We start from the raw sequence: 16,935 nt of genomic DNA, 5'->3' as shown, positions 1-16,935 counted from the left end.
CACGAGAGCAGCACCAGAGGCCTGGAAACTAACTGACGACTTGCTGATGAGTCTGATTGAAAGAATAAAGAACAGAGAACCGGGACCACAAAAGAGAGTAGTAGCAGCAGCAATCCATGTACTTGCTCAGTAAGAGGAGGCAGAAGTGGGGACACTGCTTTCTCCTCAGACCTCTTAGTACGTGGCCTGACCATTGAAACGGACCCACTCTGAAAGCCGGCTATCCCATTGTTTAATCTTCTCTGGAAACGCCCCCAGAAACACATGCAGAGTGTGTCTCCCAGGTGATTTCCAAGTTCTTTGGAGTGGATCATCAAGACCAAACACAGCCCCATTTACATTCAAATTATGAGAGTAATAGTTTATTAAAGAAGTGGTTTTGAATACCTACTGTGTGCCAGATCTGACCATAAAGCAGTGAGCAGTTCTCTGTGAAACATGTTCTTGCTTGATGCACCTTTCTCATAAAGATTGCTATTTTAACAGATTGCAGAGTGGGGTGCAGTGAGGTGGGCTGGGTAACTGAAGGTCCCTGGTTGAGAAACAGACCATATAAAAATGAAAGAGCCCATGGAGATAATTGACTACTCCAATTACGGTTATCCAAATTAAAGATAAAGAAAATTAAAGCCAAGAGAGAATGAGACCATAGCCTAGGGTCAATGTCAAATTGTAGTCTTTAGCTCTAACCCAAAGCTCAAGGCTGATCTCTCTCCACCTTTTCTCCCTTTCTTCATGCAAATTTCAAATAGGAAAGCTCAGGTGTCCTTGGCATCGATGTTGGAAAGCTCTGCCTGCGGCTTTTTAAAAGAATAACAAAATATGTGCAAGCCTGTTTATGCTTCATACAACCCACCTTCAGATCAAAGCATTAGCACCTACCTTTCTTAATGATGTCTCCAGGTCATATCTTAGGAATGTGTCATGCAATTGTTTTCCCTCCTAAGATAAGAGTCCCAACAGTTCTGAACATTTTCCAAAGTAGCATACTTACTAGCAGGGGCTGGAGAATTGGCTCGGCAAGTATGAATGCTTGCATTCAGAGGCCGGCATATACGTCCACAACCTTTTGTAACTCCAATTTCAGGGGATTTTTTTTTAACCTCTTCAGGCACCTGTACAGAAGGGAACAAACACACCCAGAGAGAGACATAAAAGTCACTAATAAAATAAACTTTAAGAAAATAAAGGAGGAGCTGGAAAGGTGGCTCAGAGGTTAAGAGCACAAGTTGCTCTTCAACTCCCAGTAACCACGTGGCAGCTCACAACTAACTGTCTGCAACTCTAGTTCCAGGGGATCCAGCACCCTCATCCAGAAATCCATGCAAGCAAAACACCAATACACATTTTAAAAAATAAGAAGAAATCATCAAAAAGGAAGGAAGGAGGAAGGAAGAGAAGAAGGAGAAGAAAACAGAGAGAGAAAAGGGAGGGAAATACTTTTATGCACCCTTGGTAGCAAGAAGTAGATAAAAAAGTACCTTAGTTCATCGCAAGAGTATCGTCTTATACTTCTAGGGAGGCAGAAGGAAAACTAAGATGATGATTTTTTGGAGCTGTGCTGAAACTCGAAACTTCATGTATAAAGCCAAAAGATTTCTTGCAGACTGTGTGAGTAGTGGAAGATACACACAAGGGCCCTCAGTAGAGAGGATGACTCAGTAATGGGAAGACTCACTCCCTCACTTAGTCACACCCCCAACCTTTAGAGACAACATTCGGTTGCTAAGGATTGATTGAATATAGCTGATGCTAATGAGCAGTTCTTAATGTCCGTTGAATCTTTGAGATAGTTCACTGCAATACTGGGCAGATATACAGAACAGCATAGATATATAGAACATGCAGTGGCCAGTCGGCCATATCTAGTGAGAAGCATCTAACTAGTTTGCTCAGGACAGAACCTTTGATGGCAGCTGGTGGCCTGGTGTTTATGTATTATAGAGTGGGCATATAACACGTCATCTTGTCTGTAGATTGAAAGGACAGAAGGCTTACCCTAAATTATCTTTGTATTTTCTTTTGTTTGGGTGGCTTTCATTTTATACAATGGTCACTGCCAAGACTCCCTACAAAGTAACAGTAACAGAGACAACTTGAAAGACTCCAGGATAGACATAGACAACAGACTAGGATAGAGAATTCAAAGCAGCTGGGCCTGCTGGGATAGGCTTGTGACTCCGGCTACTTGAGAGGATAAGGTCACAGGATCACCAGTACAAGACCAGTCTTTGGACTACATAGTGTATTCATGACCAGTTTGGACAACTTTGTGAGAGCTTATATCAAATTTTAAAAACTAAAAGAGATCTAGATGCAGCCCAGTGGTAGAGCACTTACCTAGCATATTCGAGATCCTGAATTCGATGCCTCATATTGACACAGAAAGAAAATTAGAGTGCCACAAAAGAAATACGTTGGTGTTTGGCAAAGGTTCAAATGTGATCCTTTTGAAAAGAGAAAAAAAACAAAACAAAGCAAAATACAGTTATTTCAGCAAATGGTGGCAAAAAGCTGCCTAACCAGATGGAGACTGAGCATTAAAAGTTATTTCTATGTGGATCAAAGAAGTCAAATGTGATACATAAAACAACAGAGTTTCTATGTCTTAGTCAGGGTTTCTATTCCTGCACAAAACACCATGACCAAGAAGCAAGTTGGGCGGAAAGGGTTTATTCCGCTTACACTTCCACATTGTTGTTCATCACCAAAGCAAGTCAGGACAGGAACTCACACAGGGCAGGAACCTGGAGGCAGGAGCTGATACAGAGGCCATGGAGGGGTGCTGCTTACTGGATTGCTTCTCCTGGCTTGCTCAGCCTGCTTTTTTATAGAACCCGTGACCAGAAGCCCAGGGATGGCACCACCCACAATGGGCCCTCCCACCCTTGATCACTGAGAAAATGCCTGACAGCTGGATCTCATGGAAGCATTTCCTCAAGGGAGGCTCCTTTCTCTGTGATGATTCCAGCTTGTGTCAAGTTGACACACAACAACAGTCAGTATATTCTAGTAAGAAATATCGCAGAATGTCTATATAACCTTAGGTTAGGCTAAGGTTTGAGCTAACGATAATGAAAAACACTAACTATAAAAAGATCATTAAAACTCAGCCTAACTGTCCTTTGAGAATCTACACCCAGCAGCTGACTAAAACAGATGCAGAGACCCACCGCCAAACATCGGGTGGGCTCCGGCTATTCTTATGAAAGAGTTTGGAGAAGAGTTGAGGGCTCTTAAAGGAATAGGAACTTCACAGGAAGACCAGCACTCAACTAATCTTCATATTTGGAGGCTCTCAGAAACTGAACCACCAACCAAAGAGCACACTCAGGTTGGACTTAGCCCCGAGCACATGTGAAGCAGATGTGCAGCTTGCTCTTTATGTGGGTCCCCCAACACTAGAGCAGAGGCTACCCCAAGAGCTGTTGCCTATCGGTGGAATATGCTCTCCTAACTGGACTGTCTTGTCTGGCCTCAATAAGGGAGGATATGGCCAGCCTGGCAGAGATGTGATGTGCCAGGGTTGGGGGCAAGACCCAGAGGAGCCTCTAACCTTTCAGAGGTAAAGAGGAGGGGGACAGGAAGAGGGACTCCGTGAGGGGGGTGGGGACCAGGAGTGGGAGGCCGCAGTCTGGGTGAAGTGAATAAAAAATAAATAAATATTTTTAAAAGATCATTAAATTATACTATATGTATGTGTGTGTGTATCTATTTATAGTCTCCTTTAACGCAATAAGAGCAGGCAAAATACATTTTCCATTCATAGAAATCCTACAGCAGGCATTTCAGGACTGAGGTTCTTGCAGAAAGGAAGCAATTATCCTTATAATCATCTGAAATAACCGGCTGGAGGGAGTTTCCTGGAGGCAGGGAATGTGGGAGAGCACGTTGAGCTCTGCTAACGCCGAGGTGAGGAGGACTCAAAGGCTGAAGCTCAGGAGAACCACTGTGGCTAGAATTCACCTGGTAATATATAGGAGAGGGTGGAGCTACACAGAGAAAGCAGTGGGGGTCCAGAAGTCTGTGGACAGTGGCTCCTAAAGGAATTAAGCAAGACTGGGGGACAAGGGAGATGGGACAACACATCAAAAACCAGTGGGGCAGATGATGGAGGTCAGGGTAACCTATCTGTTAGCTGTACCTCAGGCTGTGTCACGGTGGATCCTACTCTGCAGGCTGTGCTTCCGGCAGACCCAGTTGGGATGGCAGTCAGATCTAGCTAGGGTGGGTGTTAGTGCAGGGTTCCAAGCTGGTCAGTTTTGGGGCCCCTGAAGGCTCTGCAGGGAGGCAGGACACAACGTTCCACCAAGCTTTTCCAGACTGAGGAACAAAGCCAGAGTTAGACAGTGGTGCTCAGGGGACCTCGTGCATGCCACTCTCCAGTTCTACCATTTTTGATGTGTTCTGTTCACTCTTATTGGGACAGTGAAATTGGAAAAATAATCGTAATTGCAGCTCTTCACAGAAGCCTGTGTCTCACCTGATCATCAAAAATTTGAATCATCACAAAACCTTAAGGATAGATATTGTTTGTAGTGCTATCTCTGTTTTACAGGTGTTAAAACTAATAGTCAGAAGGACTAACGAAAGTCATTGGCTGGTACATTGAGTAGCTTACATGTCCATGTGACTTCTTGAGTACACATGAATTTGTACCACAAGGCCTCAGGTGTAGCATTTTTTATAAAAAATTACATGAAGACAATAGAAGGCAAATTTGCAGTTAAAATGTTCATTCGTGCAGAAAATTTAAGTTATTCTTTAAATTTTTGTGAAACAGGTAGCTGCTATATTGCAAATAGAAAGGGATAGAGACAGAGAAAGACACAGAGAGAGAGGGGGAGCAAGAGACCATACATCTGCATGCAGGAGTCTGGTGTCTAGTGGAGATGGCAGGGCAGCCCACTGATAATACTGACCCTTGGAGATCTCCTGTGGCTTTGCATGCAATGCTGAAGTTGCACTCATTTCTCTGTTATTTTATTTGTGACCTAGGCTTGCTTTGGAAAATTTATACAAACTGGGAGAGTTAATACAACAAACCTCTCCTAGATCTAGATGTTAGATGGTCTACATCAGATTTCAGCACTTCCCCCTCGAGCCCCAGGCGCTAAGGAAGAGTCTTCATTGACTCCCTCTGCCTTCTGGAGTATCCTGGCCATCTGTGCTCGTGACTACCTCATTCTAGGATCTGTCTCCATCTTCATATGACTTCCACCCTCTCTGTGTCTGCTTTTCTCAGGGCTTGTCATTAGAGTTAGGGTTCACTTGAATCCAAGACAATCACCTCTTCAGATGTTGCCTTAGTTACATCTGTGAAAAATCTGTTTCCTAAAAGGGCTCCCTAAGGTACCAGAGATTGGGACTTGGGTGTATGTTTCTTGGGGATAACATCTGATCTACTGCAATCACTATGGGAGTAATGTGATTCTTCCAAGGTGACCACTGTTTAAGATCCTACGACAGGGACCAGTGAGCCATCTTGATGGAGAGGGGGCTTGGGTACCTCTGTGTTCATTTCCATTGCTCTTGATGTTTTAGATAGTTAAATACCGAGCATTTTCCTTTCCTTTGCTGCCTAAACTCTGTGCTACAACAGAATCTTGTTGCCCTGGGACTTCGGCATTCTCCTTCTTGAACTTTGAATTGTTTATAATTCATGGTTTGGAAATAACTCTAGAAATTCAAATCTGAAAAAGACCAGCCTCTGACTTTTCTATCGAACCCCGGATATGTCTTCAATCCAGGGCTTTCTTGTTGCCTTTGGGCAGCAAGGCAACCCCAGGGTCTACACCCCGCTTGGCTCAATCCTTTCCTTCACATGTCTAGTGACCAGCTCTCCTGTTTTGCAATTTCCTTTGAACTTCTTTCTCTGCCACACACATGCACTAGCTTTTTTAAATTGTCTGTAATGTTGCTAATTGAGCAATCTGGAGCTGAATTTAGAAGGCATCAGGCATAATCACCATGTTATTACCACAGTTTACCAATGTGGGCTCATTAGCAACAGTCTTTTCTTTTCACCTTGCCGCAACATAATGAGGTTATTAATTAGAGCAAAAGATGAAAGGGTTCTTGCCTTCCCTTACTACCATCTGGAAAGAGGGTCAGGCCCTTTGTCACAGTTCCTCATAAATTGCTCCAGAATGATACATTTAGAGCTTTACAAAATGATATTTTTCTTCTCTAAAAACGTGTTCTCTCTTAAATGGCATTTAGGACCCAATATTAGTAACTTTTCTGTTGCTGTGTTAAAACACCACAACCAAAAATGGCTTGTAGAAGAAACAGTTAATTTTGACTTACTGTTCTAGAGGAATGAGAGTCCATTATGCAAGGAAATCCATGCAAGGAAGAAATGGCCGTGGGCAGGCCAGCTGGCCAGAGCAAGACGCTACAAGCTCATGAATCAGAGAGAGGAAACTGGGGATGATGCGAGGCTTTAAACTCCTCATGTCAGTGACAGACCATGATTAGCAAGGCCACTAAGCCTCCCCAAACAGTGCTACCCACCAAGGACCAAGTGTTTAAATACTGAGCTTATGAGTGACAGTCTAATTCAAAACACTACAGTTCCCACACCATTCAAGCATTGATGCAGCCTCGTGCAGCCTCAGGGAGGGGCAGTAGAGGGCAAATGGTCAGATGCCCAGTCCCTTAGAGCATCCTTCCTGGGGTTGAATCCTGAGCTTTGTCACCCATCGAGTGGCATCCCGCATATATCTAATCTCTCTGCCTCCAGTTCCTTATCTGTACAAGTAGATTTATGTGTGTGAAATGCTTAGAACAAAACCTTGCACATAGTGAACACTGTATATATGTGAACAGTTATTTTAATTCAGTATATCCAAATAAAAGCTTTTGAGCCTGGCAGTGGTGGCGCACACCTTTAATCCCAGCACTTGGGAGGCAGGGGCAGGTGGATTTCTGAGTTTGAGACCGGCCTGGTCTACAGAGTGAGTTCCAGGATAGCCAGGGCTACACAGACAAACCCTGTCTCAAAAAAAGCTTTTGGTTATGAATAAGGCTGTGATCATAACAGTGGGCCCTTGAATCTGAGACTCCGAGGTTCCAATGTGACGTGTTCATCAAGTACTCCTGAGCATGTCACCTGCCTCTCTGAACCTCAGCTTCCTTTTGAGGAGGGAGATAAAAATTCCATTTCTAAGTTTGAGGCGAGGCTTGATTATGCACTGGATAAAGCACAGAAGCCTACGATAAACACAAATATCCTGTACTGGTGGGGTTTGACGCCTCCTGTTTCTGTCTCGCTTTCCTCTCCAGGCGGAGTTCTCTGAGCTGAACCTGGCGGCTTACGTTACCGGAGGCTGCATGGTGGATATGCAGGTTGTGAGAAATGGCACCAAAATTGTGCGGTAAGCAGACCTGAGGAAAAAAAACCGTCTGAAAAGTATATATCAGAAACCTGACAAAGACACCTCCACGCCTGCCTGCCTGGTGCCTGTGGCCACCGTCAGGTGACATGTGGATATCCCTGTGCCAGATAACCTCCACAGAGCTCTGTCTGCCCCTGTAATAGAAATGATTAATGATGTAACTACATGGGAAGCAACTGTGATGTCCAGAAATAAGGCTTCGGATGAAAGACATGGGTTCTGGCTGTGGAGCTGTGACCCTGTTCTGTCTGTATTTGGTTCCTTTTGCTCTCTGTTTCTTAGGGGAAAGGTGGAGATAGCAACACTGCAGCCAGGGGCTGCCAAAGTTTCCGTGAACGCATGCGTGTGAGAGTAGCCCGTCCACAGTGTAAAATGCTAACGGAAAGAACAGAGCCCATCCCAGTAACACAGCAGACTAAGCACCCAGAAAATCCCCTCTAAACACAGCAGAAGGAAAAGTCCTGCTTATCAGATTTTCCAGAAATCTGTGTAGGGTGTGTGCTGAACTGAACAGGAAATGAGGGAATTCTTTGGAGGTCAGAAATGACAAGTATGTATGCACAGGAGAGATAAGACTCACATAAATGCTGTCCTATGTGATTAGACTCTGGGGGGGAAAGACACACACGGGCTAATGTGTGAAGGTCTATGTGGTCAAGAGATGGCTCAAACCCGGACAAGTAGGAAAAGCAGAAAATCTGGTGAAAACGAATATATGTATATATTCTTGTCAAATATATTGAGCTGGAGGAAATAGGTCATCAAGGTGGGCCTTGAAGGTTATGCCTATCTTCAGTTCTATCCAGTTCCCTCCATTTCCTGATCAGACACAGTGCTGCTGTGGATCAGATACGTGTGCTGCTGTGGATCAGATACGTATGCTGCTGCCATCATGGACACACTAGGGCCGTACCTTCTCCATAATGACGGGCTGAAATCCCTCCAAAATCTGATCCAAAATCTGTTTTTCCTCTCTTAAGTAGCTTCCCTCAGGCTTGTTTGTCACAGCGATGGGAAAAGCAGCTAACACAAGTACAAAAGCTGCCATGTCTCTAGACTATATGCTACATGTCCCAGATATCATTAGACTGACTACATGCTATATGGCCCAGATTGGAAATTGGCTTTGATAGGCTAGGGAAGGAAAGGGGGGAAAAAGTCAACCTTCAGGTAACACTTTTATTAGAGGGTATAATGGTTCATGCCTCAATACACACACACACACACACACACACACACTGAACTAAGACCTCATAGAAATTCACCTTCAAGGTGAACATGAAACCAAAGTAGCTGAACCCTCACAGATTGAAGTGAGTGAGGCCTAGGAAGTCTTTGACATTGGGCCTGATGCCTGCTCATCACAAGCATGCCAGAAGTGTAAGATAACCCTTTATAAAAGACACACTTTCAGGCTGTGCTTCAGAGATATATTTATACAATGGCTAGCACATGGTTTGAATTAGCTAGCACTGGTGCCAGGAATTAGCAGATATATGAATAGTAGACCACAGGAGTTAAACTTCAGAGAGACTGGATGTTGCAGTCGCCAGACATTAGTGAAAGGGAAAGTGATGTATATATCAAGAGGAAACGAAAATCAAGCTGGGAAATATTTGCAGAGAACAGGGATCTATAAAAAGTAAGCATTCTAGTTTGAACCTGTGCAGATCTTGTGCACGCTGTCACAGTGTCTGAGGGTTCCTGCATCAGGCCTGTTGTGTCTGGAAAATGCTGCTTTCTTTGAATTGTCCACCAACTCTGGCTCCTACAGTCCTCCAGCCTCTTCTTCCACATAGATCTTTAATCCTTGAGAGAAGGGATGTCACACATCCCACTTAAGGCTGAGGAGGCCAAGGTCCCTCACCCTCTCTGTATGTTGTCCAAGTGTGACTCCCTGTGTTAATTACCATCTACTGCAAGAAGCAGCTTCTCTGATGAATGTACAGTGATCCACAGATAGATTTATAAGGATAACATTGTGTCATTGGGAGTCGTTTTATTGTAATGTTCAATTAGCAGAATGATTGGACGAGATTTTCCTCTAGTATCCATCAGCTATCTACCTACTTTCAGATTCTTGGCCTCGTTAGAAATGTCAGGGTATGGCTTCCATGTCATGGAGCTGGCCTTAAAAGGGGAAGTGGGCATAAAGCCCCAGCCCTAATCAAGAACATATTTGCAATTAGTGGCTGTTGGGAAAGGAAAAGTTTGTTTCAATGGAATGATACTGGGTAGTATCAAGCATACCACAGGTCAGGCTGCATGCTAAGTAATAGTTAACCAACACAGAATTGACTCCATGTTTTTTATTGTTTGGTTGGGTTGGTTTGATTTGTTGTTATTGGTGGTAGTGGTGGTGGTATGTGTCATTTTTATGTGTGCTTCTGTTGTTGGTGTTATTGTTGTTGTTGCTTAGTTTGGTTTTGTCTTTTAAGAGAAAAAAAGAATACAAATTTAGATGGCTGGAAAGGGGGAATTTGGAAGGTGTTGGTGAAGGGAAAATATGACCAAAACATATTATATAATAAAATTTTAAATAAATAATGTTAAAAATTAGAACTTCTAGAAATGGAAAACCGTAATAGCCAAGTGATTGAATATGTTGTGTTTGACAGCACACTAAATACAATTGGAAAAGCATTCGTGGAATTAAATGAATTGGCCTGAAGGAGGAAGGGAGAATGGAGAGCATTAGAAATGCATACGAGCAGGCAAGATCTCAGGACACATTAGAGTGTTCACTTAATCATAGGGTCAGAAGAGAACTGAAAGAATAAAAGAAAGGACCAGAGGCAGGACTGCAAAGAATGATTCCTCCAGCATACTATGCCAGCCAGAAGCTCAACACGGTTTAATCCAGATTAGAAAAACAATTCTACACCGAGACATGCCCATGTAACTATAGAAAGAGGGGAAAAAAGCATCTTAAGAATAAGGCAGAGTTAGGAAGGTAAATTTATTTTATTGTAATTTCAGTGATGGCTTTCAGAGAGCCATGGTGAGGATGCCTTCAGGGCAGTGAAGTTTTGGCCAAAACTGGAGTGAGAAATCAACAAGTCAAAGAATGCCAAGGATCTCCTGCGATGATGTGGAGCTAGAGATGCAGAACAGACATATTCTTCCCCAGAGGGAACCAGAGCTGCTGACGTGTTTATTTTGTATATCTGCACACACCCCCAACCCTAAGAGGATGGATTTCTGTCATGTGAACCTACTATATGTGCCAGCTCTATGGAGTTATCAATCATAGAGCCTCTCAGATTGCAGTTCATGTACCGATCTCCCTATCGTCTTGTTAACACACGGGTTCCCATCTACTAGGTCTTGGGATGGGAATCTAATCCCCTAGGTGTTGCTGGTACTGTAGACTAAAACTGGAAAGCAGTGATTTGGATAATCTCCAAGAGGATGGTGATGGTAAAGAAAAAGGAGGAGGAAGAAAGGGAGGATGAGTGAGGAGACTGAGCAGGAGGAGGAGGAGGAGGAGGAGGAGGAGGAAGACTAACCATACCCTGAAAAACCAAGGTTTTGGAGACATTGCCAGTATGACCAAAGCTCTGGTCCCAAGGATCCTGCAAGGCTCTTACTTTGTCAATATTACTTACTTTTCTTTTTACTATGACAAAGTACCTGACAAAAGCAACTTAGGAAAGGAAGGATTTATTTTAGTTCAAGGTTTAAGAAGGACTATAGTCCATTTATTCAATCATGATGGAGAAGGCATAGGAGCACGAATGTGCAAGGGCTGGTGACATCGTATCCACATTTGGAAATAGAAAAGATAGGAAGTAAAGCTACAGAATCTCAAGGCTTATCCCTAGTGACCCACCTCCTTTACTGACAACCCTTTTGATACTGGAATACAACTTTGCCATTTACAAAATTCCAAAGAACGACATCATTGAGCTACAAACAAATGAACAAACAAACCCACACATACAAACATCTCATAAGGTTTGTTTTATTTGAAGGTTTCAAATGCTGTACTAAAACACCATGAACAGAAGCGACCTCGGGATGAAAGGATTTATTTCATCTTACAGCTTGTAGTCAGCCCATCATCCGGGGAACTCAAGGCAGGAACCCGGAAGTAGGAACTGAAGCAGAGGCCAGGGAACAACTGACTTGTTCCCCATGGATTGCTGTCTGTTTTCTTATGCCAACCAGGCCTCCGTGCCCTTGGTGGGTGGTGTGTTTTACGAAATGACCCCCCTCTCTCCCTTCATTGTCTGGGCAGTGTGTGCAGTTGATAACACATGACCAGCCCTAGGCTATTGGACTGTCACCTTGAGATGCCAGGTAAGACAACAGGACTTTCTCATGAGACTTTTTCTAGAGTTCTTGGTTAACAGGCACGTGATTTCTGCAGGGGGCACTGAGCTGTTGAGTAGAAGTCCAGAGCTGCTGAGCTGGCAGGGTGAATGCCTGGATTGGCTGGTGGCTCTCTGTCTCCCTGAGTGAATGACCTGCCACCCATAGAGCCAAAGCAAAGGAAATCACAGCCAAGAGAGACAGTGGCCTGGTGATGTTACTCAAGACTGGGTCCACACTCTTCCCCAGACTTGAGCCAAGAACAATCCCTTTTAGTTTAAGCCAGCTTGAAGGACACATACAAAATTCATGAATTTTTATTTATTAAAAAAACACTTTTACAGCATCTCTTATGGGCTAGGCGCTGTTCCAAGCACTTAACATATATTAACTCATTTTATCCTTTCAACAACCCCAGAAGGTGCATGCTATTAAATCCAAGTTTTATAGATAAGAAGGTGGAAAAAAAACCGAGTGAGTTGTGTAATGGGATCCAGGTGTCCAGCCAGTGAAAGGTGGGGCTCCGCCAGTCTGACTCCAGAGCCTGTGTGTGGCATCTCTGCCCTGTTGCCCCTCCTTAGTAAGAGGGAGAGTGTTTCATTATTAAAGAGGTGTTAAGTTCCCCATTATGAGTGGTACGTAAGAGGACAGTTCAACAACCATTTGAAACAAAAACATGGGAAGAATCCAAGAAACTGACTTAGAGGCAGGGTATAGGGGAAAGGTCACTACCACTTACTGCTGGATCCCTGGGCCAAGTGCTTCATATAAAATGTGATCTTATCTATCCCCACAACCCCATAAGATGCTCCAAAGAAAGCAAGAGGGCAGTGGAGCTTGGCAGTCAGAACCTAGCCTCTGGAGCAGCCTGACTGGGTAGATAGCCCTCTTCAGCCTAGACAAAGGCATCGTGTGACCATGGGCAGCACATTCTCTGGAACACTTTATTCTGACAACTCATCACAGAGTTCAGTGAGGAATACACAAGCGGGTGTGTGCTAATGCCTCAGCTATGTCTAGACCAAAGTAATCTTTAAATCAAATGCTGGTAATTATTATCATAGCCCATTTTACAGAGGAAGAAGTCAAGTCAGAGCAACAGAAATTCGCTTGGAGGCATGGGATTGCTTGGCTCAACCTCAGATTTCTAGAGCCTGGCAGCACTTGAATCTGGCTCAGGCCTCTGAAGCCGCAGGCATCTTTAACTCCTTTTAGTTCGCTCTGCGTTCCTCATAGCCTCTATTCCCACTGCTCCCATGCCAGCAAGGTTGGACCCCAGATATCTCTAGACAGAAAGCAGCAGGAATCTAAGATCTGGGTTAGTTGTCGCTGTCACTATGACAAGATACCTAAGTTTAATCCACTTAAAAGGAGGCAAGGTTCATTTTAGCTGGAGGTTCCAGATGTTGTGGTCTGTGATTGTTTGACCCAGGAGTTTTAGGCATGATGGTATCCAGCAAATCTTTGTGGACGTGTGAAGACATTGTCACCTCAAGGTGCTGAGGTGGAACAAAAGAGAGCAAGGGATAAGAAGAAACCAAAATCTTAATTTCCTTTGATGGCACATCCCCAGAGACCTGACCTCTTTCCACTAGGCCACACCTCTTAAAGATTCCACCATGAAGTACCCTGAGGAAGCTATCAGTATGTGACCTTTAGGGCCAAATCCAATCCAAACTCAAGCAACTTTTCTGCAGGGTCTGAACAAGGACAGCTCATGTGAGTAGAGAGCTGTTCTCATCCAAAGGTCAGACCTGACTATCTACCTCTGCGCCTCCGCTTCTGACCTTACAAAGCACTAATACAGCATGCGTGGCTTCTGTAAGCACCACGTGAAATAGGATACAGACGAAGTTTATTTATTCCACCAATATTTGTTAAGGAGTCACTATGCCCTGGGCGCCATTTCTGAAAGTAGACATTACATCAGGAATTGTATGAGACAAGGGACAGCATTCACCCCTTCTTGGCTAATTTAAAATAAGGACTTTAATATGAAAGCTTAATATGCAGAGGAATGTGTGGGGCTGAAGGAACAAATAAGGGAGACACCATTACAGGTAGAGCATCCCACTCTGGAAGCCCTAACCCTAAAGTTCTAAACTTTTAGAGTACTTGGATGACTTTGTAAGTGAAAATTTACACACTGTAAATGTGTTTAACGCACAAAACTATGAATAACTATTATAGCACAGTACCCCCAAGGCTATTTATAGCATGTGTATATAGACTGCAAATGAGTATTGTATTTAGATTTGAGTCCCATTTCCAAGATATGTAAATATGCGATATATGTAAATATTCTAAAATCCAAAAACATCTGAAATGCAAAATGGTCCAGAGCACTTGAGAAAGGCAGAGAGCTCTAGTCTAATAGCTCTAGTAGATATAGTTTCTAGTTAAGCATGAGATGCTGTGCTAGACCCATGGTTGCAGAGCTTCCTCCAGTGCCCACCACACTAATGGAGGTATCATGATATGCTGTGCCAGATATAAACAGACGTGTGTTCACCTTTGAATGTCATAATTTATACAACAAATTCACAAAAAGCAGTAGTTTCGTTGACTGAAATTTGCTAACTAGTGTTGATTATCTTTGCAGTTAGCTAAGGGAAACATGGATCCTTCCATTCCGATCTCTTTCTGTGTGTCATTTATTTTTTATTTTTTAATTTTTTTTTTAGTTAATCTTGTATCTAGTTACTTTGCTGAAAGTGTTTATCAGCTGTAGTAGCCGCCTGGTGAAACTTCTAGGGTCACTTGTATATACCATCATATCATCTGCAAATAATAATACTTTGACTTCTTCCTTTCCAATATGTATCCCCTTGAGCTCCCTCAGTTGTCTGGTTGCTCTGACTAAGACTTCAAGTACTATATGGAATAGATAGGGACAGGATGGATAGCCTTGTCTTGTCCCAGATTTTAGAGAAACTGCTATGACTTTCTCTCTATTTGATTTGATGTCAGCTGTAGGTTGGCTGTAAATTGCCTTTATTATCTTGAGGTGTGTCTCTGTATCACTAATCACTCTAGGACTTTTATCACAAAGGAGTTTTGGATTTTGCCAAAGGACTTTTCTATATCTAATGAAATGATCATGTGGGTTTTTTCTTTATTTTTGTTCAGTTTGTTTATATGGTAGATTGCATTTACTGATTTTCATATATTAAACCACCCCTGAGTCTCTGAGATGAAGCCTACTTATCATGGCAGATAATCTTTTTGACTGTTCTTGGACTTGATTTGCAGGTATTTTGTTATTAAGTACTTTGGCATCAGTGTTCATAAGGGAAATGAGTCTATAATTTTCTTTCTTTGTTGAGTTTTTATGTGGTTTGTGTATCAGGAAAACTGTGGCCTAATAAAATGAATATGGCAATGTTCCCTTCTGTTTCTAGTTTGTGGAATAATTTGAGGAGTATTGGTGTTAATTCTTGTTTGAAAATCTAGAAATTCTGTACTAAAACTGTCTGGTCTTGGGCTTTTTCATTAGGAGGCTTTTTCATTATTTATTTATTCACTTTACATCCCAATATCAGCCCCCTGTCCTCCCAGCTTCCCCCTTCCACAGCTCCTTCCCCCATTTCCCCTCCCCTTCTCCTCTGAAAAGGAGAAGCCCCCCTTGGCCTCATCCCTACCCCCAGATATTAATCCCATAACACATGAAGTCATTGCTGGACTAGCTACATCCTCTCTCGCTGAGGCCAGACATGATGACCCAGTTAGGAGATTGGGATTCATAGGCAGGCACTGGATTCAGGGACAGCCCCCACTCCCGTTGTTGGGGCCCCCACACCATGAACAAGCTGCACATCTGCTACACATATGTGTAGGGCCTAGGTCCACACCTGCTTGCTCTTTGGAGGTTCAATCTATGGGGAGCTCTCAGGGTCTGGGTGAGTTGGCTCTGTTGGTCTTATAGAGTCTCAGTCCTCTTTGGGTTCCTCCATGCCCCTAGCTCTTCCACAGGACTCCCCAAGCTCCATCTGTGGTTATGGGTCTCTGCATCTGTGTCAGTCAGCTGTTGGGTGGAGTCTCTCAGAGAAGGCTATGGATCCTTATGCTAGGATCCTGTCTGCAAACATAAGAGAGTATCAGTAATAGACTCAAGGATGGGAGATTTTTAATGACTGCTTCTATTTCACTAGGGATTATGTACCTCTTCAAACTTTTTCTGATCTTGATATAACGCTGACAAGTGGTACCTCTAGAGAAAATTATCCATTTCTTTTAGCTTTTCCAATTTGATGGAGCACAGGTTTTCAAAGTCTGCCTTTATAATTATTTGGATTTCCTTAGTGACTACTGTTATGTCCCCCTTTTCTGATTTTGTGTATTTGGACATTCTTTCCCTGGGTTTTGGATAGTTTAGATAAGGGCTTGTGTATGTTGATTTTCTCAAGGAACCATCTCTTTTTTTCACTGATGATTTTTGTTGTTCTTTTTTGTTGTTATTCTATTGATTTCATCCCTCAGTTTGATTATTTTTTTGCTGTGTACTCTTTCTTGGGCATATTTACTTCTTTTTGTTCTAGAGCTTTCAAGTGTGCTGTTATGTTGCTAGTATGAGATATCTCCATTTTTTTTCTTGTTATATAGACACATAATATTATGAATTTTCCTCTTACCACTACTTGCATTGTGTCTCATTAGTTTGGATATGTTATGCATTCATTTTCATTGAACTCTACACAAAGTCTTTAATTGCTTTCTTTATTTCTGCCTTGACCCATTTTTCATTCAGCAGAGAACTGTTCTTTTTCATGAGTTCGTACACCTTCTGTTGTTTCTGTTGCTGTTGACATGACCGATTGAGAAAATGCCTTACAGCAGGATCTCCTGGAGGCATTGAGAAACTGAGGCTCCTTCTTCTCTGATGACTCTAGCTTGCATCAAGTTAACACAAAACCAACCAGTATTCCCCTAGAATGTCTTACTTTACACGCTATATTCACTTCAGTTTTCCAAAGTCAATTTTTGCTAATTTATTAGAAATTCGTATGTCAATGAAATCTATTCCTACTGCAAATAAAGATTTTCTTTGTTGTTAATGAGAAAACAAAAAAGACTTAAGAGGGTAAAGTTGTAGAACCTTAGAAATAAGAGACTGGGATCATTTGTTTGTGGCAGAACTTGTTACAATCTGTGAGAATATAAAATTTAGGGTTATCAATATCTTCTCAGTTTCTATAAGCTGTTTAAGATGTATGTCTGGCTA

At 42.8% G+C, this 16,935-nt stretch overlaps 1 protein-coding gene across 1 annotated transcript in view; it reads left to right on the top strand.

Annotated features, from left to right (window-relative positions):
- Nucleotides 1-16,935, top strand: part of Syn3 (synapsin III) — a 397,752-nt gene that overhangs the window by 42,922 nt on the left and 337,895 nt on the right. Inside the window, exon 3 of the mRNA XM_052165574.1 lies at nt 7,288-7,379. Within this exon, the coding sequence (XP_052021534.1) occupies nt 7,288-7,379 (92 nt within the window). The remainder of the gene's footprint in view (nt 1-7,287; nt 7,380-16,935) is intronic.

Source organism: Apodemus sylvaticus, chromosome 20, assembly GCF_947179515.1.
Source record: "Apodemus sylvaticus chromosome 20, mApoSyl1.1, whole genome shotgun sequence".
Taxonomy (NCBI): domain Eukaryota; kingdom Metazoa; phylum Chordata; class Mammalia; order Rodentia; family Muridae; genus Apodemus; species Apodemus sylvaticus.
The sequence above is the reverse complement of the archived record's forward strand: the minus strand, read 5'-3'. Positions and strand labels throughout refer to the sequence as shown.